This window comes from Mixophyes fleayi, chromosome 1 (assembly GCF_038048845.1).
Source record: "Mixophyes fleayi isolate aMixFle1 chromosome 1, aMixFle1.hap1, whole genome shotgun sequence".
NCBI lineage: Eukaryota > Metazoa > Chordata > Amphibia > Anura > Limnodynastidae > Mixophyes > Mixophyes fleayi.
Window position 1 is genome coordinate 24,806,792 of NC_134402.1, and position 22,101 is coordinate 24,828,892.

The 22,101-nt window shown below is 37.6% G+C and overlaps 1 protein-coding gene across 1 annotated transcript in view; it reads right to left on the reverse strand.

Moving 5' to 3' along the window:
• Positions 1-6,031: 6,031 nt before the first annotated feature.
• Positions 6,032-22,101, reverse strand: part of LOC142109205 (cystine/glutamate transporter-like) — a 159,194-nt gene continuing 143,124 nt past the window's right edge. Inside the window, exons 10-12 of the mRNA XM_075193336.1 lie at positions 18,143-18,292; positions 17,009-17,186; positions 6,032-6,173 (exon numbers count right to left, since the gene is read on the reverse strand). Coding sequence (XP_075049437.1) covers positions 6,109-6,173; positions 17,009-17,186; positions 18,143-18,292 — 393 coding nt within the window. The 3' untranslated portion in view covers positions 6,032-6,108. The remainder of the gene's footprint in view (positions 6,174-17,008; positions 17,187-18,142; positions 18,293-22,101) is intronic.

Below are 22,101 nucleotides of genomic sequence, written 5' to 3' on the forward strand. Positions count from 1 at the left end.
TTTGAGTGGGCCATATGATCAGTCACACAGCAATGTTGTTGTCTTGTGTTAGCTGTGTCTAGGGTGGTGATAAGGTAACCAAGTAAGTTTAAGAGGGTGGTTGAGGAATATTATTTACACAGTTTGTTTATTAGTTTATTATGTTTGTCCCCAATTGTAAAGCGCTACGGAATATGTTTGCGCTATATAAATAAATGATGATGATCATGATGATGATAAGCTTGTCTGAAGAGGTGGGTTTTCAGAGAACACTTGAAGGTTTGAAGACTGGAGGAAAGTGTTATTGTGCGAGGGAGGGAATTCCACAGAGTGGGAGCAGCCCAAAAACATCCTGTAACCCAGGAATGGGAGGATGTGATGAGAGTGGAGAGAGATGCAGATCTTGTGCAGAACGGAGGTGTTGATTTGGAAGATATTTTGGGAAAGCAGAGCAGAGGTAGATCCAGAGAAATTAACACTGAATGAGCAATTAGATATTTATGACAAGAACCAGGATAGGACATTGTCTTGAAGAGGAGAGAGTGGTCAACAGTGTCAAATGCAACAGAGAGATCTAGGAGAATTAGAAGAGAGTAATGGCCTTTAGTTTTAGCTGTAATCAAATCTTTGATAACCTTGGTCAGAGCAGTCTCTGGAGTGTTGAGAGCAAAAGCCTGGCTGAAAAGAATCCAATAGGTTGTTTCATGTAAGAAAGTGTCGGAGGCAAGTGTAGACAATTCTCTTGAGAGGTTTGGAGGGGCATGGGATCTGAGAGATGGGGCAGTAATTTTAGAGAATGATTTCTTTTTTTCAGAATAGGAGTAATCACTGCGTGCTTGAATAGTGATGGAAAGCTACCAGTAAAAAGAGAGAGAGATTACAGATTTTAGTTAGAGGTGGTATGAGCACTGGAGATCGGGACCTACCAATTTGTGAGGGTATAGGATCAAGAAGACAGAATTTCCACCACCTTATATTATTCAAACCATTACATGTTCCTACTAAAATACTGCTCAGTTTATTTATACACACTAATCATGACTGTTATCGGCACTGTCTTTATTACATCTGCAAGTTTTGTGTGTTTATATATTTCTATTATATTGGTTGGAGTGTGCCTAGAAATTATGTGATTTTCTGCAAATGTGCAAAAGAAAGGTGCAAGTACCATTAAAGTATCCAGCACCTAGGAAAGCAGTGAATGAACACCTAAAAATCACTTCCCAGGGGTGGAACCATTAGGCAAACCTAGGTGGTCACCTAGGGATCCAAGGAGTAAAGGATGCATAATACACTGAATGAGTTTCAATAGTAGTGTTTATATTTTCCTAGAGGCAGCTCCACACTGAGCATTGGTCGCAGACATGAAGGAGAAGCAGCTGACAGCTTCTTATTGATGATGCTGCCAGCTAATGCTTCCCCATATCAGCTGTAAGCTGGGAGCGTGGCACTGGGTTATAGTGTCCTTGTCACCAACCACATTTCAAGTCTGATGGGAGCAGATGATGCTGCCCTCTCCCACTTTTCCTCCAATCTGCTTAGGTAAGAATAAGAGACACGGGGAGGACATGTAGGATGTCCACGAACCTTCCATCAGCTCTGTGCTTTCAACAATTCTTAACCAAAGTAAAGTCTTTTTTTTGAAAATGGATGCAAAAATAGACACTCACACTGGTAATGAGAACTCACACGTAATGCACCATGTCTGCCCACTCCCCCACAGTTACTGTCATATTGGCCCAAAGATCAATGCACTGACCTGCACATTCAGAAATTAGCTTTATTGTCCCAAAGATCTGTAAAGGACTTCAGCTATCATCATCATCATTTATTTATTCACATAACACCAGTAATTTTGTAGCGCTGTACAGAGAACTCACTCACATCAGTCCCTGCCCTATTAGAGTTTACAGTCTAAATTCCCTAACACACACAGACAGACAGAAACACATATGTAATGAAGAAAGGAGTTTTAACAGAGCTCAAGTGGAATGTCAGGTTACCACAGAACAATATATTTTATCTATATAGGTGGATATACATGGATGAAAAAGTTGGGGTTTAGTGGGTCGTCTTTAGAATTGCTGCAAATACAACACCAATTACTGGTTTAGAATGAAAGATAGAGTTATATATGGTCCTCTAGTATTCATGTTAATCTAAGGCTGAATAAGTACATTTGCTAAATGTTTATATGTCTGTGTGCCTCTAGCTTAACTCAAACAGCTTTAAAATCTAGAAATCCTTTGTTGGCCTCCGAACACACTGTACTATTCAGGTACATTGGTACATAACCAAATACAACAGCAGTTCATTCTCTTCTACTCAGTGGGAGCATTTCCTAAATCTCTATGACATTTATCGTTTTCTAAACCTTGGTCAAAGTGCACAAGGAAAAAAGAACAAAATACCGTGCTTGAAGTCAGGAAAACAGAGTCTTGTTCTGCAAAAGGTGAAAGACCTCTGAACTCAATTTTTAAAGGTTTCATCTACTACAACAGAAAAAAAAAAAGTTTGTAAGATTTATATTCTCAAGGAGATAACACAAAGGCTTGGAAATAAGATGTTGTTCTCTTTACGCGGGTTGGGTACCGGTTAACGGCTATGGGAAAGCCGACATACTTTTAAACGAAGGGACAATAACGATTGGTAGAAGGGAGATAATAATAAAAAGACTACTTACTATGTAACCGAAAAGCACTTTTTCCGAAGGTTTAAATGAGCGGCCAGTGTAATATTTTAGTGGGCTAAAGAGCTACGGTCATTTTCCCCCAGACAGATTGAAAATGCAGGTTTTAAAGTGCCAATAGACGGACCCCACTCCATGTATAATGGCATACAGATGTGGGGTCCAAGTATTACCGCTTTAAAACCGGCATTTTCAGTCTGGCTATGTTAAATGACCTAATCTGGCATTTACAAAAAAAAATCCTAACCCTTATCATTTACAAAGAGACATGTTAAGTTATTTTCTAAACTGTTCCCACAGAACCATTTTGATGGAAAATATGATAAATCCAAATTAATTTTGATTCAGATTAAATTCAGTTTCATTTGAATTTCATCAGCAATTTAGTCAGCCTCTGACCTTGATTCTTATGTTGACCTGCATGTGATCAGTGCACCAAAAAATGAAAGGGTCTGACCAGTCTCGCTGAATTAAGATCCAGTTACTCATTTATAATATTTAAAATTGTCATTAAACCAAATGTGATCTTGTAAACTCAGTGCCTTCTCATTTAACTCTGGTCTTGAAATAGCTTGTCTTTAATAAGTTGGAAGAACATCCCCACAAAAGATGAATAATTTGGTTGATACAATAGGTGAGGAACATCTAAACCTGGTGTGGACCTAAAATTGTATGTGTATTAATCTGAAAACAACAGACAAATTAAAGCGAAACTCATAAACCACTTTAAAAATGAGAACAGGCTGCTCATTCATTTGTTAGTGCACAGTTAAATATTTCTGTGTGAAAGTCACCCGCCATAACATAGGAATCGATGCTCCCAGTCATGCCTTCTGCAAGTCCTGACAGTCCAAAAATAATGTAGAAAAAACTATTTCTTTGAATGCTTAATAGGATAAAAAAGTAAGTTTGTTATCAAATATACGTACCAGATTATTCCAAATTCTGACTTTAGTTGTGGCATGCAAAAACAGTAATCATAATAAAAATATGTAACGACTGAAGAATGATAGACACAGTAGTAACATAGTATATTTATTGTTGGTATGGCTAAATACAATTTAAAATATTTAGGTTTTTAACAATAGCAATGATAATTCTGAATGTGAGAAAAGACAGTGGAAAAATATATTTAGTGTGTTCATATTATAACCAATGTTTGTAAAAAGAGGTGGGCACCTTAAAGTATACATTGTAGAATTTATGTAGGCAGAATACTAACTATATTTAAGTTGATGAAAGCACAGAAGAGAGTTTTTAGTGGAAAAGGGGGAATGGAAATTATGAATGTCTGCCAGATGGCATTGGTATAAGCTTAGTAAGTCCATCTATATGTATTACAGTCTCTACAATCTGGAACAAAAGGTTGCATGGTAGCCATGTAGTTTTAAGACAGCAGATAAGTTTAAGTAAAGTAGAATCTTCCTTCCACTACAAATCACAATTTACAAATCATAAACCGCAACTGCCAAGAATCTTGGCTTTCCTAGGACTGTGTTAAATTGTTTTCTAACATTACATACCTACCAACTGCCCCTATCATAGGGTACTGTAGCACCATCCACACATAGTCAAGACTTTTGTCCCAACTGCCAGGACAGTTAGGAAGTATAATAGCATGGGCAGGTACACTTGGCGATGGAGAAGTGTGGAGACAGTCTAGTACATCTTTAGTGCTAGGTACAACACCTGGGCAGATGAGACATCCCAACATGACATGGCTAAGCCCCTGCAATGCCATAGTCCCTTTTCAGAGGTACTCTCTGTCACGAACATCAAATTCCAATTGTTTGAAGGTATAATACTATCTGTGTTTTCATTCACCTTCATAGAGGTGGCTATTGTAAGGAATACATCTATTCATTAAAACTCCATAAACATAGTTAGTAATGCAAAATTTCAAATATAAGTCTTTAAGAACTGACATAGTCCATGGAAATCATGGTCAGTTTACACCTGCACAGTACCAATTCTCTTAAACTGAAGACCATTGATAGGCAACAGGCAGTCTTGGGTGTCCAAAAGCTTGGTGAGCCTTCTCCTGTGGTCTCTAGCAAGGATCATTGGGAACCAAAGCTAAACTTGGGTAGAGGTGTGGCAATTTAGTTTATCCTCCCAGGCCCCCTGTTCTGCAGTGAAAAGAGCATAGATCGGGCCTCTTCTGAGAATGTGTAGTCTGACCACTCAGATGAGGACTCCGCTCTGCACTCTGCGGTGTCAGTGTGTATTTTGTGGTGTGAGTGCACTGCAGCATGGGGAATGTGGTGCAGGAGCCTTGGAGAGGTGCTGCACCCATGAAAGTTTCACCACTGGCTCCAGCTGTTTCCAGTTTAATGCCATTGCTCTGACTGTTTTTTAATAATTCATAACTGGGGCCGCAGGTGAAGTTCAGAGTTTCATACAGTACAGTGTGATAAGAGCAGCCACTTCTACATTATGTGACCACACAACATAGGGCATTTAAGTGAGATCAGAGAATCTCCCACTCTCCTGCATGGGAAAGTCTGTGATTCCTGAATCCTAACTGACTTTGGTCACTAGCTGCTAATTAGAAGTGAGTGGTGGGGGTATTTGAGGTGGTCTCAGTAGCATGTGGGGAGTTTGAGTGACATGTGAGGAAGTCTGAAGGAATTTTTAGAGTAGAAGTTGGATCTGTGGGAACGTGGAGCATTATTTGTCAAGTGGTGACTCTTTTTTTTATCAAACATATTGTTTTAACTTACTACTGAAATTAAGGGTAATGTGCAGCTATCGATGGATAGATGGCTGCACATTCGGCCCTTGAGGTGTATTAGGGTCCACTGCTGTAGCCTGAATACAATTCTCTTTCTGTGGTTTTATTTTGTGAGAGTGATGGTGGTTAATTATTGATAGTAAGTATCTAAAAGGTATAAAATAATTACATTGGGTCTAATTCATTAAGGAAAGTTAAGCAAAAGTAAGCAAGTAAGGCAAAACCATGTTGCATTGGAGGGAGAGGTAAATTTATAATGTGATGGCAGATTTATAGTTGAGGTAGGGTATGTCCTAAATAAAGTTTAAATTCAGTGTACAAATAAGCTATTAAGTATTTGTGTCCTACATGAAAACAACAGCCATTTTTTTGCTTATGTGCAAAATAATAACCTCATTTGCACCCCTTTTCATTGTAACATGGTTTTGTTTAGAAAACTTACTCAATTTTGTGCTTAACTTTCCATAGTTAATCAGGCCCATTATGATTAAGTGTCCTAAGGTGTATTTTGCACTTCTAAGTTAACGTGAAAGTGCAAATAATGAATAAGCAGTTCTGTTGTCCTTTACTATAAATGAAAATATGTATCTGCAGAAGAAGTGAATAGACTAATAATATTGTTTTAACTTTATAGTTGGCCCCCAGTAACACAACATGTAGAACTGCAGCTGGAGGGGTTCAGCATATTATTTGATTTCAGTTTTTCTTAGGAAATATTCTCTTCAGCTGGCACAACTTCCAGAAGTATTTGCAGCAATGTGGTGACTCTATCTGTAAAAGAAAATAAATAATAATAATGGTAAGTAGAGGCTATTGAAGGAGGAGTTTCTCTCAGATGATTTATAAATCAGTATCATCATCTGGTAAAGCTTTTACCTGTCATAACACAATATACATAATGTATTTTTATTTTACATGACATCTCTCAGTGACATTCAGCATCCCCAGCCTGCTTTATCCCAATAACCAGGAAGGTCAGATCAATGGTCTCACAATAGGAAAGTCAAAGATTGATGCTGAGAGGAGGTTTCGAAAAAATGTATTAGGTTTAAAGTCCTAGACATTAGATTAGAACATTAGCATAATGATAAATGCTTATCCATAAGAAAAAAAGAAGCACATATTGTACTAAAAGCTATGGAGAAACTAGAACAATAATCAACATCATGTAAAAAATGAAAGAACGTTATTGTATGTACAGTAGGAAACTGAGGAAATGCAAAAACTAAAATGACATTATGCGTCATAAAGACTGACACAGTGTTATTGTTTCCTAAATATTACTACCACTAAGTACTGTTAATTCTCTTAGGTACAATAACTGTTTAAGCCATCCTATAGTAATACTACTAGCTCACTACACTGGGGGATTTAATATATCTGGAGCAGGCAAAGGCCCCATTTATCTGTGATAACAGGTTTGCCATAATAAGCTGCACCTCCCTGGTTTATCTGACTGGCACCATAACTACATGATTGGGGAAGGTGATCCTCTTGCTTTCTTTATTCAAAGCTTTGGGAGTAAGCACTTGAGGAAGTAGAAATAAATGACAGAGATTATCTGAACCAACTGGGCTAATATACAGGATAATGTAGGATAATGTCCCCTTACTGTAAATTCTATAGACATAATAGGGCATATTCAATTCGGGTTTCGGTCCGCAGTAACGCTCTGGAACAGCCCGCGAACGTCATCCACGTTACCGCAATAACGTGGATTTTCGTTTGCAGCCCATAGGGTTGCTTACGAAAATCCGCGATGTTGCGGTACTGTAATACCAGCAATAACGGGCACTTTCTGCGGTAAAGCGCGTTACCGCGGACCGGGACCCGAATTGAATATGCTCCAATAAGTCTCCGAGAAGTTCTGTGACCATATATTTGACCCATCCACTCACCAACCGTTTAAACACTGGACACTTTAATACAATATTGTTGAGTATGACAAATAATGTAATGTTCTTTACGCTTAACAATACAACACTATCATCTAGTGATCATCATGGCAGCCCAAAGTCATCAAAGACTGGGATTATAACTCTGCTGCAAGTCATAATATATTGCTTATTTATCTCTATCAAAATCACGTATAAATCTCCCTTACTTGGTAATTGTGTTAATGGGTTTTAGGTTTTGTGCTTAGATCCACCTAACAATTTCTTGTAATTAAATGATACAACATATAATACCACTAAAAAATACTAATAAAAAAAAGCAACAAACAAAAACAACTCACTAAATAGGACCAAACCAATTGATCAATTACATTTTCACATTGGCATTAACTAGTTTATGCCTCAATTGTCTAAGTCTGTGAATTAAGTATATTTACAAGAAACGACCCAATGTTTATTTCAATGTTGATGTTCCTAGGTCTATAGGCTTAGATTGAAGAAAGTAAATTGAGTCATAAAGTCATCCTTATGCAATACAGTAGATTGTTCCCTAATGAATCTGGGCCACACTTTGTCTATGGATACACTGAATCAATTAAAACTGCACAATAATCACAGGTAGAACACTGCAATACAGCAAATGTATTGTCCTCCACACCTTAGAGTATTAACTTAAGTGAACTTGACACTGCAGCAAAGAGCATTTTTCATTCATTGCTTTAGAAGAAAGCTATAATGTTCTATACATGTTACTTTGCTAAGAACATACTTTATTACTTTGGAGGGCCAGGGAAGCTTCACTTTCCTGAACAACAAACCCTCAACAACAACTCCATAGCAAAACAGTATTCAAAGATAATACATTTTTTTCAGAAAGTTGTCGTGTCCTAAAGTGCAGTAATCTAATGTTTTATTGATCATAATATCTTCTTGTGTTGTTGAAATGTGGGGTCATTGCTCTTACTGTAAGTTAAAACAAGTGCAAAATCACAACATAAGCAGCCTTAATGGGAAGGATGGGTAGTCTTTATAACGTCTCCCCTACCTGGCAGCCGTTATATCCTACCATTACTACAAGAAATAACCATAAGTACCTAGACCTATCCATTTCCCTTTTATCCACTGTGCTCAAATCTTGCTGTAGGCAGCAAATAATTGTCTAACTGCAGCTCCAGTCAAATGAGCTGCTGTCAGTTCCAGTTAGTGACATGGCACATTCCCCTTTAATCTTATACATAAAAGAGCCAGTGATCTAAACCAAAGTGTGATCATGGTAAACTGCAGAGAAGTTAATCCCCACATTTAATATTACCAACTAGAACTACAGGCCAATTTGCAGACATGTGACTAAAGCTCTTGGTAACTCCACATTGGTAATGAAGCAGGACTAGACCCTGGAGCACGTCAGGTGTTTCATGTGTAATAATTCCAAACCTAATTTTGGGAATGCATTTCTAAAAGAATAAATATTGTTTAGTGTTAAGTATGTCTACACTATAGTTGGTTTGCACATTTCACTTTAAAGATGTTTTACTATCATGAGTGCTTTGGCCACAAGTAATGAACCCAAAGTAAATTTGATAAGTTTTATGGTGAAATATGAAAGACTACAAATAATAGAATACAGCCTGGGATAAACTGATAGTTCCGCAACACCAAAGTAAGAATGAGGGAGTGTGACTTCAGTTAAACAAGAGAATTGAGACATTAAGGCTTATCACCAACATATCTTGTGACTTATGCTTTCCTTTTGGACCTTCCACCAAATTGAGTAATAGTTATTCCATTACCTGGTGTTATTGTCTACACTAAAAGGGTGGGGTGGATATGTGGGTATCTGGGTCTACCACCCAGAGAATCATTGTCTGACATTATGGACCTTGCTAGAGGCCTTAAGGCTGGTCTCGGGAGGTTGCAGCTCCTATTGTTCACCTAGATCCCTTTTGTGAGCAACATTTATCCAATCAGTATGGGTGATGAAATTCTATGTGTTCTATGAAATCTGGGTAAAATATGCAAAATGGCTTAACACTTATTAAAACAAAGCAATGTGCTATACAAATATAATGCAACCACAAAAATGGAAATCATGCAACACAGGCCTTTGGAAACACTTCTAGAACACTGTGCAGCTTCTACACTGCCTGTGAAGCAAACTGTCATTTGACCAGGTTCGATAGCAAACACAAAGTATACATTAGGAAGATTAGTAGACTACTGTGTAAGCCAAAAAAACTGTCCCTGTTATCACTTCAGCACAAGAATCACTAAATACATGCAAACATGATTGCAAATATAAAGCAGCTTAACAATAAAACACTCTGAACTGGCTTCACAAATGTGGCTCTGTGTTTTTTTGAAGTTTAGATGAATAGACATCTAGTATAAACTATAGAAACTGTAATGTATTCAATAAAGTATTGGATTAAAATAAATTGTGTGGTGGGTGTCCCCTTATTCACACACCAAGTAAAATGTGTATATTTATCACTAAGATGATGGTTTCTTGTAGAATTAAGCTGGGCCAGGGGGCAATTTTTAGTGGTCCCCCTGAGGTATCACCTCTTTGCTGAACAATCTAGAAAGTAAACATCTTGATCTATATGAAGTACTGCATTAAGCATCAGGAACAAGTGGTTGCCTCATCCATTCAGCATTACTGGTCACTTGATAAAATATATACTTGAGGGTAGGTACATTTATGACTGGTCCATTCTACTAAACAAGTAGTTGTACGTGTTGTTCCAATCCTTACTTTTCCTTTAGACTATAAGTTCTAGTAGTAGAGCCCAACCACCTTCTACATCATTTTACGTTTCTGTTGTATCATTGTATGTTATATATATAAATCTAATTGAACAGCATTAAACATTTTGGTGCTATATAAAAAAAATATAGTGCATAACTACTACTAATAATAAGATAGATGCAACATCACATTGGGGCATGTGACATCCCCTGGGGACATGCCCAGCACTTTGGAAACACTGAGCTGCCCTCCAGCCCCCTTCCACTAAAACACCCCTTCTATGTCGCACACATCTGTCACTGGTACATGCAGAATTAAAGTAGATAGATAGAGAGATGGATAGATAGAAGAGATAGATAGTTAAGAGCTAGATAGATAAAGCAGCTATATATGTAACAGCTGAAATGCTGTAAACTCCTTTAAAAATAAGAGTTCTTTTGTCAAGCAAATGTAAAATTAACCTGATTAAATAAATAAACCTTGCCTTCCTTCTACTGCAACTACTCCTCCGGCCATGCTACTCGATGGATGGATACGCAAATCATCTGTCCAAAGGAAATTATGGTGGAAAGATCCTCCATACTTGTCTTGATATATAGACCCTTTATATCTAGCAGGGCCCTAAACAGCCAGTACAGTGGTCAGCCCTACAACAAATGTAAATACTAGTTAGGGAATATTAAAAAATTGACAAAGAAGTTTCTAAAGGATGGACATTTTTGCTCATTAATTTTCAACTAGCTGGTTTTCTGTGGGGCAGATTTATTAAACTGATCTATCCATCTTGTGTGTTTTTTAGGGAAGGGGGTTGGGGGGCCTTGTGTAACGTGGTCACTTCCTCTTCTCATGGCAGTGAGTGGCCACACTACATGCACATTCCCTTCCCAAAACATAAATGTTTTGCAGTAACTCATAGCAACCTATCAGAATCAAACTGTGTATTTTCCACGGAACTTTAGTGAATGAAAGCAAACATCTGGGGGTAAATGTATCAAGCTGCGATTTTGCAACTCCAGCGATTTTCTCGGGAGAGTTGAAACTCGCCGATGTATGAAGCTGAGTTTTCATGCAAAATCGCCAGAGTTCTGCTTCTGTCAAAATCGCTACTTGCAAAATCGCCAGAGATCAAACTCACCACTGCTTGCCACTGCAGCTATACAAGTCTCCAATGTATAAAGCTGTGAGTTAGCAAGCTCAGGAGAGTTTGCTTCTAAACACGCCAGATACAACACGCTGCTTTATAGCAGCGTGTTGTATCAACACATCACTGTTACACTGCTCTGGCAGTGTAAAAAAGTTAAAGAATAGATAAAAGTTAAAAAAAAAAAAAGCGTGGGGTCCCCCTGCTATTTATGCTTAACCCTAGTGCTGCCTGACTAGTGCTGGTCCCGTGAAAATCGGGGAAAAATTTGGCGTGGGGTCCCCCCGATTTTCACTTTACCAGCACTAGGCAAACCAGCCAGGGTTGGCGGCACTATAGCAGTGGGACGCGCGGCAGGGGTCCCCCTGCCATAATGACTAACCAACCCTAGACTGTTCAGCGCTGGGCTGGATTCCCTAGGGAGTGGGGTCCGCCAAAAAAAACAAGCGGGCCCCCCCCCTAGAAAGAACCAGCCCAGTGCTGATAGCACTAGGGCTCTTCCTACTACCCCAGGGCTGTGGGTAGTAGGGTAATACGGCGGTAAATAGTGAAAAAAACAAACTGACACCAATTTTGTTTGTGGAACTACAAGTCCCAGCCAGCCAGGTTGCCAATTACAGTGTGGCTATGCTGGTGCTTGTATAACTACAAGCACCAGCATACCCACGGCAGCTAGGGCATGTTGGCACTTGGAGAACCACAAGTGCCAACATGCCCTGACATCCCTGGCTTGCTGGGCCCTGTAGTTCCACATAGAAAAAAGTTAACAAAACCACAAGTCCCTCATAAAAACCACATATATTTATTAAAAATAAAACCCCCACAATAAATACACTACCCACCCTCTTTTTTACCACATCTATTTAATAAAAATAAAAAAAACCAAATACTTACCAATGATGTCTTCTTTCTTCTTACCAAGGTCCTGGCTTGCCCCAGTCCCTTAATATTTATACCTCCATCTTGACGGCTTGCCCCAGTCCCATCCATTTTATTCCTCCATAAATGATTGTTGAAAAACTGGAACACTTCGCCCAGAAGGGGCCCATATTTGTGCATCCCGAATCTTTGCGGCATCTCAAGACTTTTTTTTATCTTTCTTCAATCAAGCACAAAGATTCAAGATGCACAAATATGGGCCCCTTCTGGGCGAAGTGTTCCAGTTTTTCAACAATCGTTTATGGAGGTATAAAATGGCTGGGACTGGGGCAAGCCGTCAAGATGGAGGTATAAATATTAAGGGACTGGGGCAAGCCAGGACCTTGGTAAGAAGAAAGAAGACATCATTGGTGAGTATTTGGGGTTTTTTATTTTTATTAATTAGATGTGGTAAAAAAGAGGGTGGGTAGTGTATATATTGTGGGGTTTTTATTTTTAATAAATATATGTGGTTTTTATGAGGGACTTGTGGTTTTGTTAACTTTTTTCTATGTGGAACTACAGGGCCCAGCAAGCCAGGGATGTCAGGGCATGTTGGCACTTGTGGTTCTCCAAGTGCCAACATGCCCTAGCTGCCGTGGGTATGCTGGTGCTTGTAGTTATACAAGCACCAGCATGGCCACACTGTTTTTGGCAACCTGGCTGGCTGGGACTTGTAGTTCCACAAACAAAATTGGCGTCAGTTTGTTTTTTTCACTATTTACCGCCATATTACCCTACTTCCCACAGCCCAGGGGTAGTAGGAAGAGCCCTAGTGCTATCAGCACTGGGCTGGTTCTTTCTAGGGGGGGGGGGGGGCGCTTGTTTTTTTCGGCGGACCCCACTCCCTAGGGAATGCAGCCCAGCGCTGAACAGTCTAGGGTTGGTTAGTCATTATGGCAGGGGGACCCCTGCCGTGTGTCCCACTGCTATAGTGCCGCCAACCCTGGCTGGTTTGCCTAGTGCTGGTAAAGTGAAAATTGGGGGGACCCCACGCAAAATTTTTCCCCAATTTTCACGGGTCCAGCACTAGTCAGGCAGCACTAGGGTTAAGCTGGAATAGAGGGGGGACCCCACGCTTTTTTATTTTTTCACTTTGATCTGTTCTTTACAGTTTTTACATCTGCCGGAGCTCTGGCATCTGTATGACAGGGGCAGTGTAACAGTGATGTGTTTACAACTCACTGTTACAACACAGGAGAGTTTGCCAAACACAGGAGAGTTAGCTAAACTCGGGAGTGTTTACATCGCTCAAAATTGCCAGAGATGGCCAGCGATTTTGAACATGAGTGTCAATATCGCAGCTTGATACATTTCCAGGTTTTTTTTAAAAAAAATTGCGGGTAAACGCCCGCGATTTTCCGCGATTTTAACACGCTGGCAAACTCGCAGTTTGATACATTTACCCCCTGATGGCTTACTCTGGGTGATACTAGATTTGAGCACATAAAACCATGCTATTAAATATATCCATATGTGTTTGGTTGTTATTCATTTGTGTGCATGTAATATCTATTTTATTCATATACAATAAAATTAAATTGAAAATGTCCAATTAAAATGTTGCATTTTTTACTCATCTTCACCAGTGTATCATGTATGTATTGGGAAACTAGTAATATGGAACAATGTAGCCAATATAGACTAAGTTCAATACAAATGACAATGTGTAAGTCCATATAAGTGTTATACTGGAATGGAATGTTTATGAAGAAAAAGAAATGAGAAAGAGGCAAGTATTGCATAATGTTCCCCAGAGATATTTGTGCTACAATTATTTCAGTAGTGTTATGCAAGTGTATAATAGAGTCAGGGCATTAGGCATAGAAGTGACAGAGCAATAGAGCATGTTATTATTTTTGAACTCCAGTAGTGCTGATCAGGACACTCTTGCAGGAAATTACATTTCAAGACAGATAATGCCACGATTTGCATCGTTAGAAGGTCGGGATTAACAGACAATGCACAAAATAAAACAAATCAATGAAGAAATATGGTCAGAGACTCTGGAATCCAAGGAATCTGGAATTAGCAAATAGGACATTGTGAGCAGAGAATACAGAAAGATTTATTCTATTATGTGTGGATTCTCCCAGCTTAAGAGGTGGCACATACATAAAATATACACTCTATTTATCTATCTGAAGACAGAAAAAATTGACAACAGATAGGAAACAATTGACAATGAACTATTGGTTCTCTATTTCCATGCTGATCATCTTTCTATCGCAAACTAAGCCTACAGCTTTTACCAGATCAGCAGATGTGTGTATACATTCTTCCTATATAATCACATGTGGAAAAAATACTTTTTTTTTATCTCTAAGCCTGATTGAGGTGCTAGCTGATCTGACTTTTTCTAAGCTGGTGAAAATTGTAAATCCCCCCCAGTGAACCCACTTACATATTTATTAGTGCAATTTTCTGATATAGGTTGGTTTGATTATAGTTTGGAAGTACAACAGGATTGATATTTATTCTATTTTAGAAGACACTTGTTGGCTAAGGAGAAATGTATACTGTTGGAATGATTTTGATAGTGGTCAGGTCATGCAGTTTCTTTTAGAAATGCTGGTAAATTGGTGGAAAATGATGGTGCAAACTATATCATACGATATTACATCAGTGGCATACTGATGGAGCAGGTTTTATTATAACATTTAGGAGAGATAGTTATCAGAACATTATCATTGAAATAAATAGGTGTATCCCTTCTGCTCAACAGGCATCTGTACTTCACCAGCTCATCTTTCACCTGCGTTAGTTTGAGGTGTATCACCCCATTTAAACACCACCAGCGGCTATCCTCAGAGTGTGCCCCACTGTGGACCTTCTGTACAAATGCACAGTCAATATATTTTTGCTCACCATAGCAGATTGTCCCAGGAGGCACCTCACCTCCTCCCCAGGCCTGAGACACTGATTGCCTATTCTAGCTGCTTTTTTTCACAGGCACCTCCCAGGTACATCTCTTGATCAGTCTCTTTTGAGACTGGCAGACCAGAAGACCCAGACTGGGCCTTATGTATACAATGCAGGAAGTCTGGGACACATACCTCTCCCATTTAGCTTCATTCCAGTGACTCTGTCACAATATATACATTTTTTTTTGCACAGACATTGCTTGATAGGGATTCCCTAAGGCAAGTGATGCCTTGGTGGTCATAGCCCCTGCACCTAGGATAGTTATAGCCTTGAGTTTATGCTCTATATACTAGAGTACATTTGTTTTTACTTTTTATTCCTAGATTTTGCTGTGAAAGAAAATACATTTTAAATACATGTTACAAATTATTTTCAGCGTGAATTTTGAAAATTGATATCACAGTTCTAAAACTAGAACAGTTTTATTCATCAGAACACTGATGTATGTTGAAAGGTAAGAAGGGGTGTAACTTAAAAACAGACACACACACATACACATATATAAAAGGTGGCTATTCAGTTACTTCTATCCATCAGTAAAATCTTTTGATTACATAACACATGTCTGGAAAAGATTTGCATTCAGGATGAATCTGATAACAGATAATTTTTTATGTCATAAGTATTTCCAAGTATTGCAGTTTCATGACCTCTAGCCCTATAAAAATGTAGCAAAAACACCTAATAAATTACAATCATATGTTTTATTGACCTTATTTCTGATTTACACTGTTTTTGTTTATAAGGCCACAATATATTAAGAAGCAATATCCATGCACAGGCACACTCACATGGGTAACACTCCCTAGTGTCAATTACGTGCCCTGATCAGGTCTATTTTTATAAATACTGTAAGAAAGAAGAAGGCTGGGGCCTCCCCCACCCTTGGGAACGAAGGAGTTCAATTATATTGGTTGCCATATTTAAAGCAGCTTATGTGCTGAAATGTAAATTAGTTTACATGTCTTAGACAGATGATCAACTCATTTAAAGATTATTGCATCTATTGGATAGAATGATTTGCATTGTAAATTTGCCACTTTAACTTTTAACCTGTAATTAAGCTGCTGATAACAAATGAGACCTCTTTAGTCATATGTGCTGCTTCATGTATTGATTAGGAAGATTCATGCTTATTTGTAAATGAAATAACTATGTTCTGCACAACCATTTACATATTTATTTGTTAAGCTCCAAATAAGATGGACCATTTACCCAGGATTTTATGAAAATCAGGTATTTTCGCAATAAGGTGTCAGCAATCTTTCATTTCAAGGGACAATCTCAATTTTTTAAGACTTGTCTCATGGTGGGACAGCGGAGCAAAGGGCGCTCAACCTCCTCATCATGACAAAACCATTACCTTGGTGAGGACAGATAAATATAAACAATCTTTAGGATTAATGTGTTTAATCATAGTTTCGTTTTTGGAAGTATGTTGTAATAAAAATGATTATTGAAAACTAGTAAATGATAAACGACATATTGTATATGTGACACTATAAAGAGTGGAACTACAGCTGCAGCAATCCATTCAGCTGCTATGGAGCTGGGTGGTGAGGATAGTCCCCCTATGCTGGTCCATCCTCTATGAAGGCCTCTGCTCTCTTGTGTATGTGTAGGGGAGCTCAGCAGAGCAGAATTGGGGCCTATGTAGCATATAGTCCAGCTATGCTGGTCCATCCTCCATGAAGGCCTCTGCTCTCTTGTGTATGTGTAGGGGAGCTCAGCAGAGCAGAATTGGGGCCTATGTAGCATATAGACCAGCATGGCTGAGCACATCACAAATGTTGCGATGGAGCCCGGTGATTGCATGTTATGGCCCTGATTAAAATCCAAAAATCCAAATTTTACTTTCATCAGTTATTTAAATGATATTAAATACCTCTCAACAATAGGAAGCACATTGTGATTTACTGACGCATTGTGTTTAATTCAAAGTGTTTCTTTTCCTACATTACAAAGCGATCTACTGTACCTGAAAAGGTCCTGAACCATTTTGGCTTCTTATCCCAGAAGATGAAGAGATAGTAAACAGGTACACCAGTTAGGGTGATTGCAAAGCCAATCCCAGTGTTTATGGGGTCTGAATATAGTGACAAAGTAACCATAAGCAGACAGGCGAAGGAGAACAATGCTGGAATAATAATTGGCACCTGAAATAAAAAGAAATTAAATAAACTAAATATCATTATGAATTGTACATACAAGATAAATGACTAGTTGGCTACATCATGTTCATATTATATTTACATTGTTTTCCTTCACATAATCTTCTAGGAAGAACTGTTGAACAGTTTTACATTTTAGATGTGCTAACGAGTTCGGGGTAGGGGGGATATTTATTTAGTACATACAGACTGGCGGACTAATAGGTGTAGCACCATTTTCATGTAAATATGGACAAAAAAATATAAGGTTAATAATATTTTGTCAATTGCATATACATATTACTTATAATCTAAACCAAATTGAATGTTTATGTTCATCCCACAGGCGTTTAACAAGAATGAAAGTCACACAGTTAATAAGCACATAAATAACATAAAATAATCTATATAAAAAATGAGTTTGAAGCTAAAACTATGTAAATATAATTCAAAATAATTCCAGCATAAATAAGCATGGCTTCCAGTAAACTAACTTGACATACTTTTGAAAAATTAGCTTAGAGTTTCATCATTCAAACACAGGTTTTGAACCACTGACGTACAGAAACTAAAGCTTGGATGAGGATATGCTAATATGTTAGTTTCAACCATCCTATGCTAGAACATTCTGTGAGCTAGCAATGGCCATCAATCATTAAAAAAATAAAATATTCATGAATAAAGGCAATTTTTTTTTACTCATAAAGAACTGAAACATTTTGAAGCAAAAAAAATAAAAAATCACTATACGATACAACACAAACTTTTTGTCAACATTCCACAAAAAAGTTTCCAGGGCCATTTCATATAAGTGGCTAGCCATGTTGTCAGCTACAGTTACACACAGTGAAGTCTATACATTAGTTGGTGATACACAATCTTCCTCAATTTCCTGTGGAACTGAGAAAGGATCAGTGCGGCATATCAAGATTAATGTCAGACAGACAGATAGGTGAGTGTACCTTGTAAGGGCGATGCATCTCAGGTCGTTTGTATCGTAGATAAATGAGTCCAACAGCAGCCAGACCAATAAAAAGCCATCGAGCAAAACTAAGAAAATTCAGGAGGCTGTAGACATCCCCAGTGAAAATCATTATCATTATTAGTGGATACTGCAAAATACAAGATTGTTTTTTAATGAATACACTATGGTATAAGGAAATATTCACAGACATGTTTAAAAACAAAATGTTTATAATTTAAATGAGTTTTCATTTTAAAACAAAAATATCTTTTTTGTGTTCACTTTTTTGCCTTTTATGAGTAGTTTAAAGATTTGTATATCATGCTTATTAAATCCGTTAAATGATAAGTATAATTGAATTACAGAAGTGTTTGGATGATTGCCAGTACATATAAATAAGTATGTAGTGCAGACTGAAGGAAGTTTAGCTTCATTAACAAAAGAGGATGTTGTTTAACTGCCCAAATTAATATTTAATTGATTTCTATAAGGGTTCTACATATGTAGACACCTTTGTTCCAAAAGAAACTTGTTTTTTATAGAGCCAACTTACGGTAATTACCACTAGGAATGGAGTTTAACAAATAGTTTCAGAGATATGGAAACCCAGATACCTAAAATCTGTGTTCTCTTCAGAAATCCATTTGGAATTAGTGTCAATTTGCTGTAACTAGCAGCTAGTAATAGGATATGGTTAACTCTCCTCTAGTTTCCATTATTTATCATTCTCCAGAGAGAATGGGGGAGGTGGAATAGAAATATTTTGCACTCTCTAATGTTTTAATGGGTTAAGATGCTTATTGCAACTGTATTTCAATTGTAAAAGAATACATTTATATAAACAGTACTTCGGTATGTAAAACTAAACAACGGAGGAAGAATTTGCTAGACAGAAGTAAACTGGAAATATTTATGGGTTCATTTTTAAATGTGCTCACTGATCATGCTGATACAATGGGCAACAAAATATTCTGTATTATGGTGTTTGGCCATTGGTAAAATTGAATACTGAAATCTATGAATGGCCACAGACTGGGGATGCATATGGTATTATCCTACTTGATCAATAGAAGATCAATCTATTATATGAGCCCGTTTGTGCTCAGGCAGTGCTAGCCTTGAAATCTGAACTTTCGTGGCCCCTGAGTAGCAGAGATGAGAAGCACTCAGCTCTAGAAATAAAATCTGTTGAGGCATTAAAATAACATTGAAGGATAAGAAACAATATATTTGTATACAAGCCAACAGAGACTTGTAGCTGTTTGCTCAACCTTGGGTTGAAATCATGCCCATGCTAAATAAATCATTTGAACAACTGATAAGAAACTTTACTATTGAGACCTACAACCCACACAAACTGGTGTCATTCAAACAGAAATATTATTGAAAGAGTAACTACAACTTAAAAAATAAAAAAAAACAGCATAATTTACATTGAGGAGCCAAAACGTTGATGCTTTCTACTGCATGATTGTTTCCAAATTCTACCCAAAATGTTGTCTAGGTTTCTCATGGTGTAGTCAATAATAGTAAATTAATAAGTAGCAAAAATGAGTGAGCACAGTACAAATCCAGTTTTCATATGAATGCGCCAATTTTTACCAGAAGTGCAAAGAGAAGCTCAACTAAATGACAGTGACTGCATGAAGGGCAGAGACTGGGCTGAGTTGATATTTCTTGCTGAATATGGAGTAGGCACGCTTGTGCACTCGGTATTGTATCCATATGCAAAAATTAGACTTTTTTTTGTCTACAAAATTTTTAAGTGAGCTTCAGGTGGTGATAGAGGGAGCACATTTATGGGGAATTCTTTGGTTAGTAAGTGGTTAAATAAGGATTGGGTTTTTATGGGTACTTAGAGATGGTGGATATCAGGTTTCTCCAATACTTTTAATGGCACATTTTTTGCACTTTCCAGGTATACGTTTTATGAAAAAGACATCTATAGGCAGAATTGTTCCAATTCATTACAAACATTCAAATGTAAGTCAACATGTGTGTTTATGTTATCTATAAGAATATGTAATGAGGAAATAAAAAAGCATGAAAATCAGCATCAGCATTAACATTAATTTATATAGTGCCTGGAAATTCCATAGAACTTTACAATTGGTAAACGGTAATAAAACAATATTAGGTAATACAGACAGACAGAGAGGTAAGAAGACCCTGCTCGCAGGCTTACAATATAACACACATATTCCCAAAAGCAAAATAGGGTCATGAACTTATATATGCACTAATATTATAAGCTGCCATAAACCAAACTGATGAAATGTGACTTCGGGGGAAATAGCTACATCGACAATTTGAGGAGAAACTGAATATCAGTGTATGTATCTGCTTTCAATGTCCTCAATGACATGGAGCCTGGTATCTACCCCTGGATGCAGTCATTGAGACTTGTTAATGAAATTCGAAGAATCACTTGAAGTTTGCTCCATGATTAAGTCCAACAACAAATAACAATATCTTGTGAATTCAGTACCCTTCTGCCAGATTTACAGAAATTTGAAACTCAGATTCACACTTTCTTCTTGGCATTTGAGATAAATACGTACAATTTTTCAACATTCATACCTGCAGTCTGACATTCCTAAATCAGTCTTTTAAAAATAATAAGAAAAGTAGTTTCTCAAACCTCAATAAACACGTTTCCACGTGTCCCTATTGTGTCTTTAAATATATTGCCAACTAAGTTGAATAAAAAAAGAGGAGACATACTGGGCCTGATTCATCAAGGAACGGAAATGCCGATTTTGTGCATATAATCTGCAAATTTGATCTGTGCATGTCCAGAACCAAACCATATGCAATTAAAATGCACCAACATTCAATTCATCTTCGTATGCAACGACACTTACTACAGCTTTCAATTTCATGGAGAGAATGGGGTATGTAAGGGGCATTCGCCCATAATCATTGTACAGGAAGGGCGAGCCAAACTTGAGCGCACGCAGCTACGACCAATTCAAGCTTTGGGTATCTAGAAGGTATTTTTTTAACTCTTGCTCCAGCTGCAGGGGTAGTCTAAGTCCTGATTACTAGTGATGCGTATGCATGCTATAACGTGTGTTTGCAATCAGCAACAACAGTAAAAATGTATTTTATGTTCAGTAAAAACTTAAGAACATCCTAATAAATATATTTCATGAAAAAAAAAAAAATAAACACCTTTATTTATCAGTATTATAACGAATGCCTATATTATTAACAGGACACATTACTTGTGTTTTTTCTGTGCATTCTTATGCAAATTTACATTCCACATAAATATTGGACGTATCCTGCAGTGTCTTGTGTAGCAGAGCTGAGCAGACCTACATCCGAATTTATCACTGCATGTAATTTTAGATCTGCTCCTTTTAAAACAAACGTAGGTAGCCCACAGTATGCGTGCTTTGATGAATCATGTCCACTATATCTACTTGTTATTGTTTATTCACAGATTCATCATCCTTTCAAAACTTAATATCCATGCTGAATTGGAAAACAAGCTGAAATTCATCCTTTGAATAAGCAGTGGCATTCATAAGGCTATAAAATGCCATTTGAAGAACTGATAAAAACTTTTGTTAATGGTACTTTTTGCCTCAGATATTACACAAGATATATCTATTCTATTCAGATATGTTTTGGAGAATTGGTGGCCAAATAGGTGGCATTCAGCACATTTAGTGACTATAACTAAAAGTGGGTTCTACAGTAGCTGGACAATGAATTAGGAATTGTTAAACTTTTTTAAAAAAACTGTTTGGAGGTACCCTTCAGAGTTTGGGTTTAAAGCTTGTCGACCAGTCAAGAAACCAAAGCTGTCACCGGCAATAAGGAAAAAATGCCTAGCATTGGCCAATAAATAAAATAATAAATTTATATAAAGTATTAAATATGTGTATTTGCCATTATTTTATCAAAATTTTACAAGAAACTAAAACATGCCTAATTCATTTTCCAACC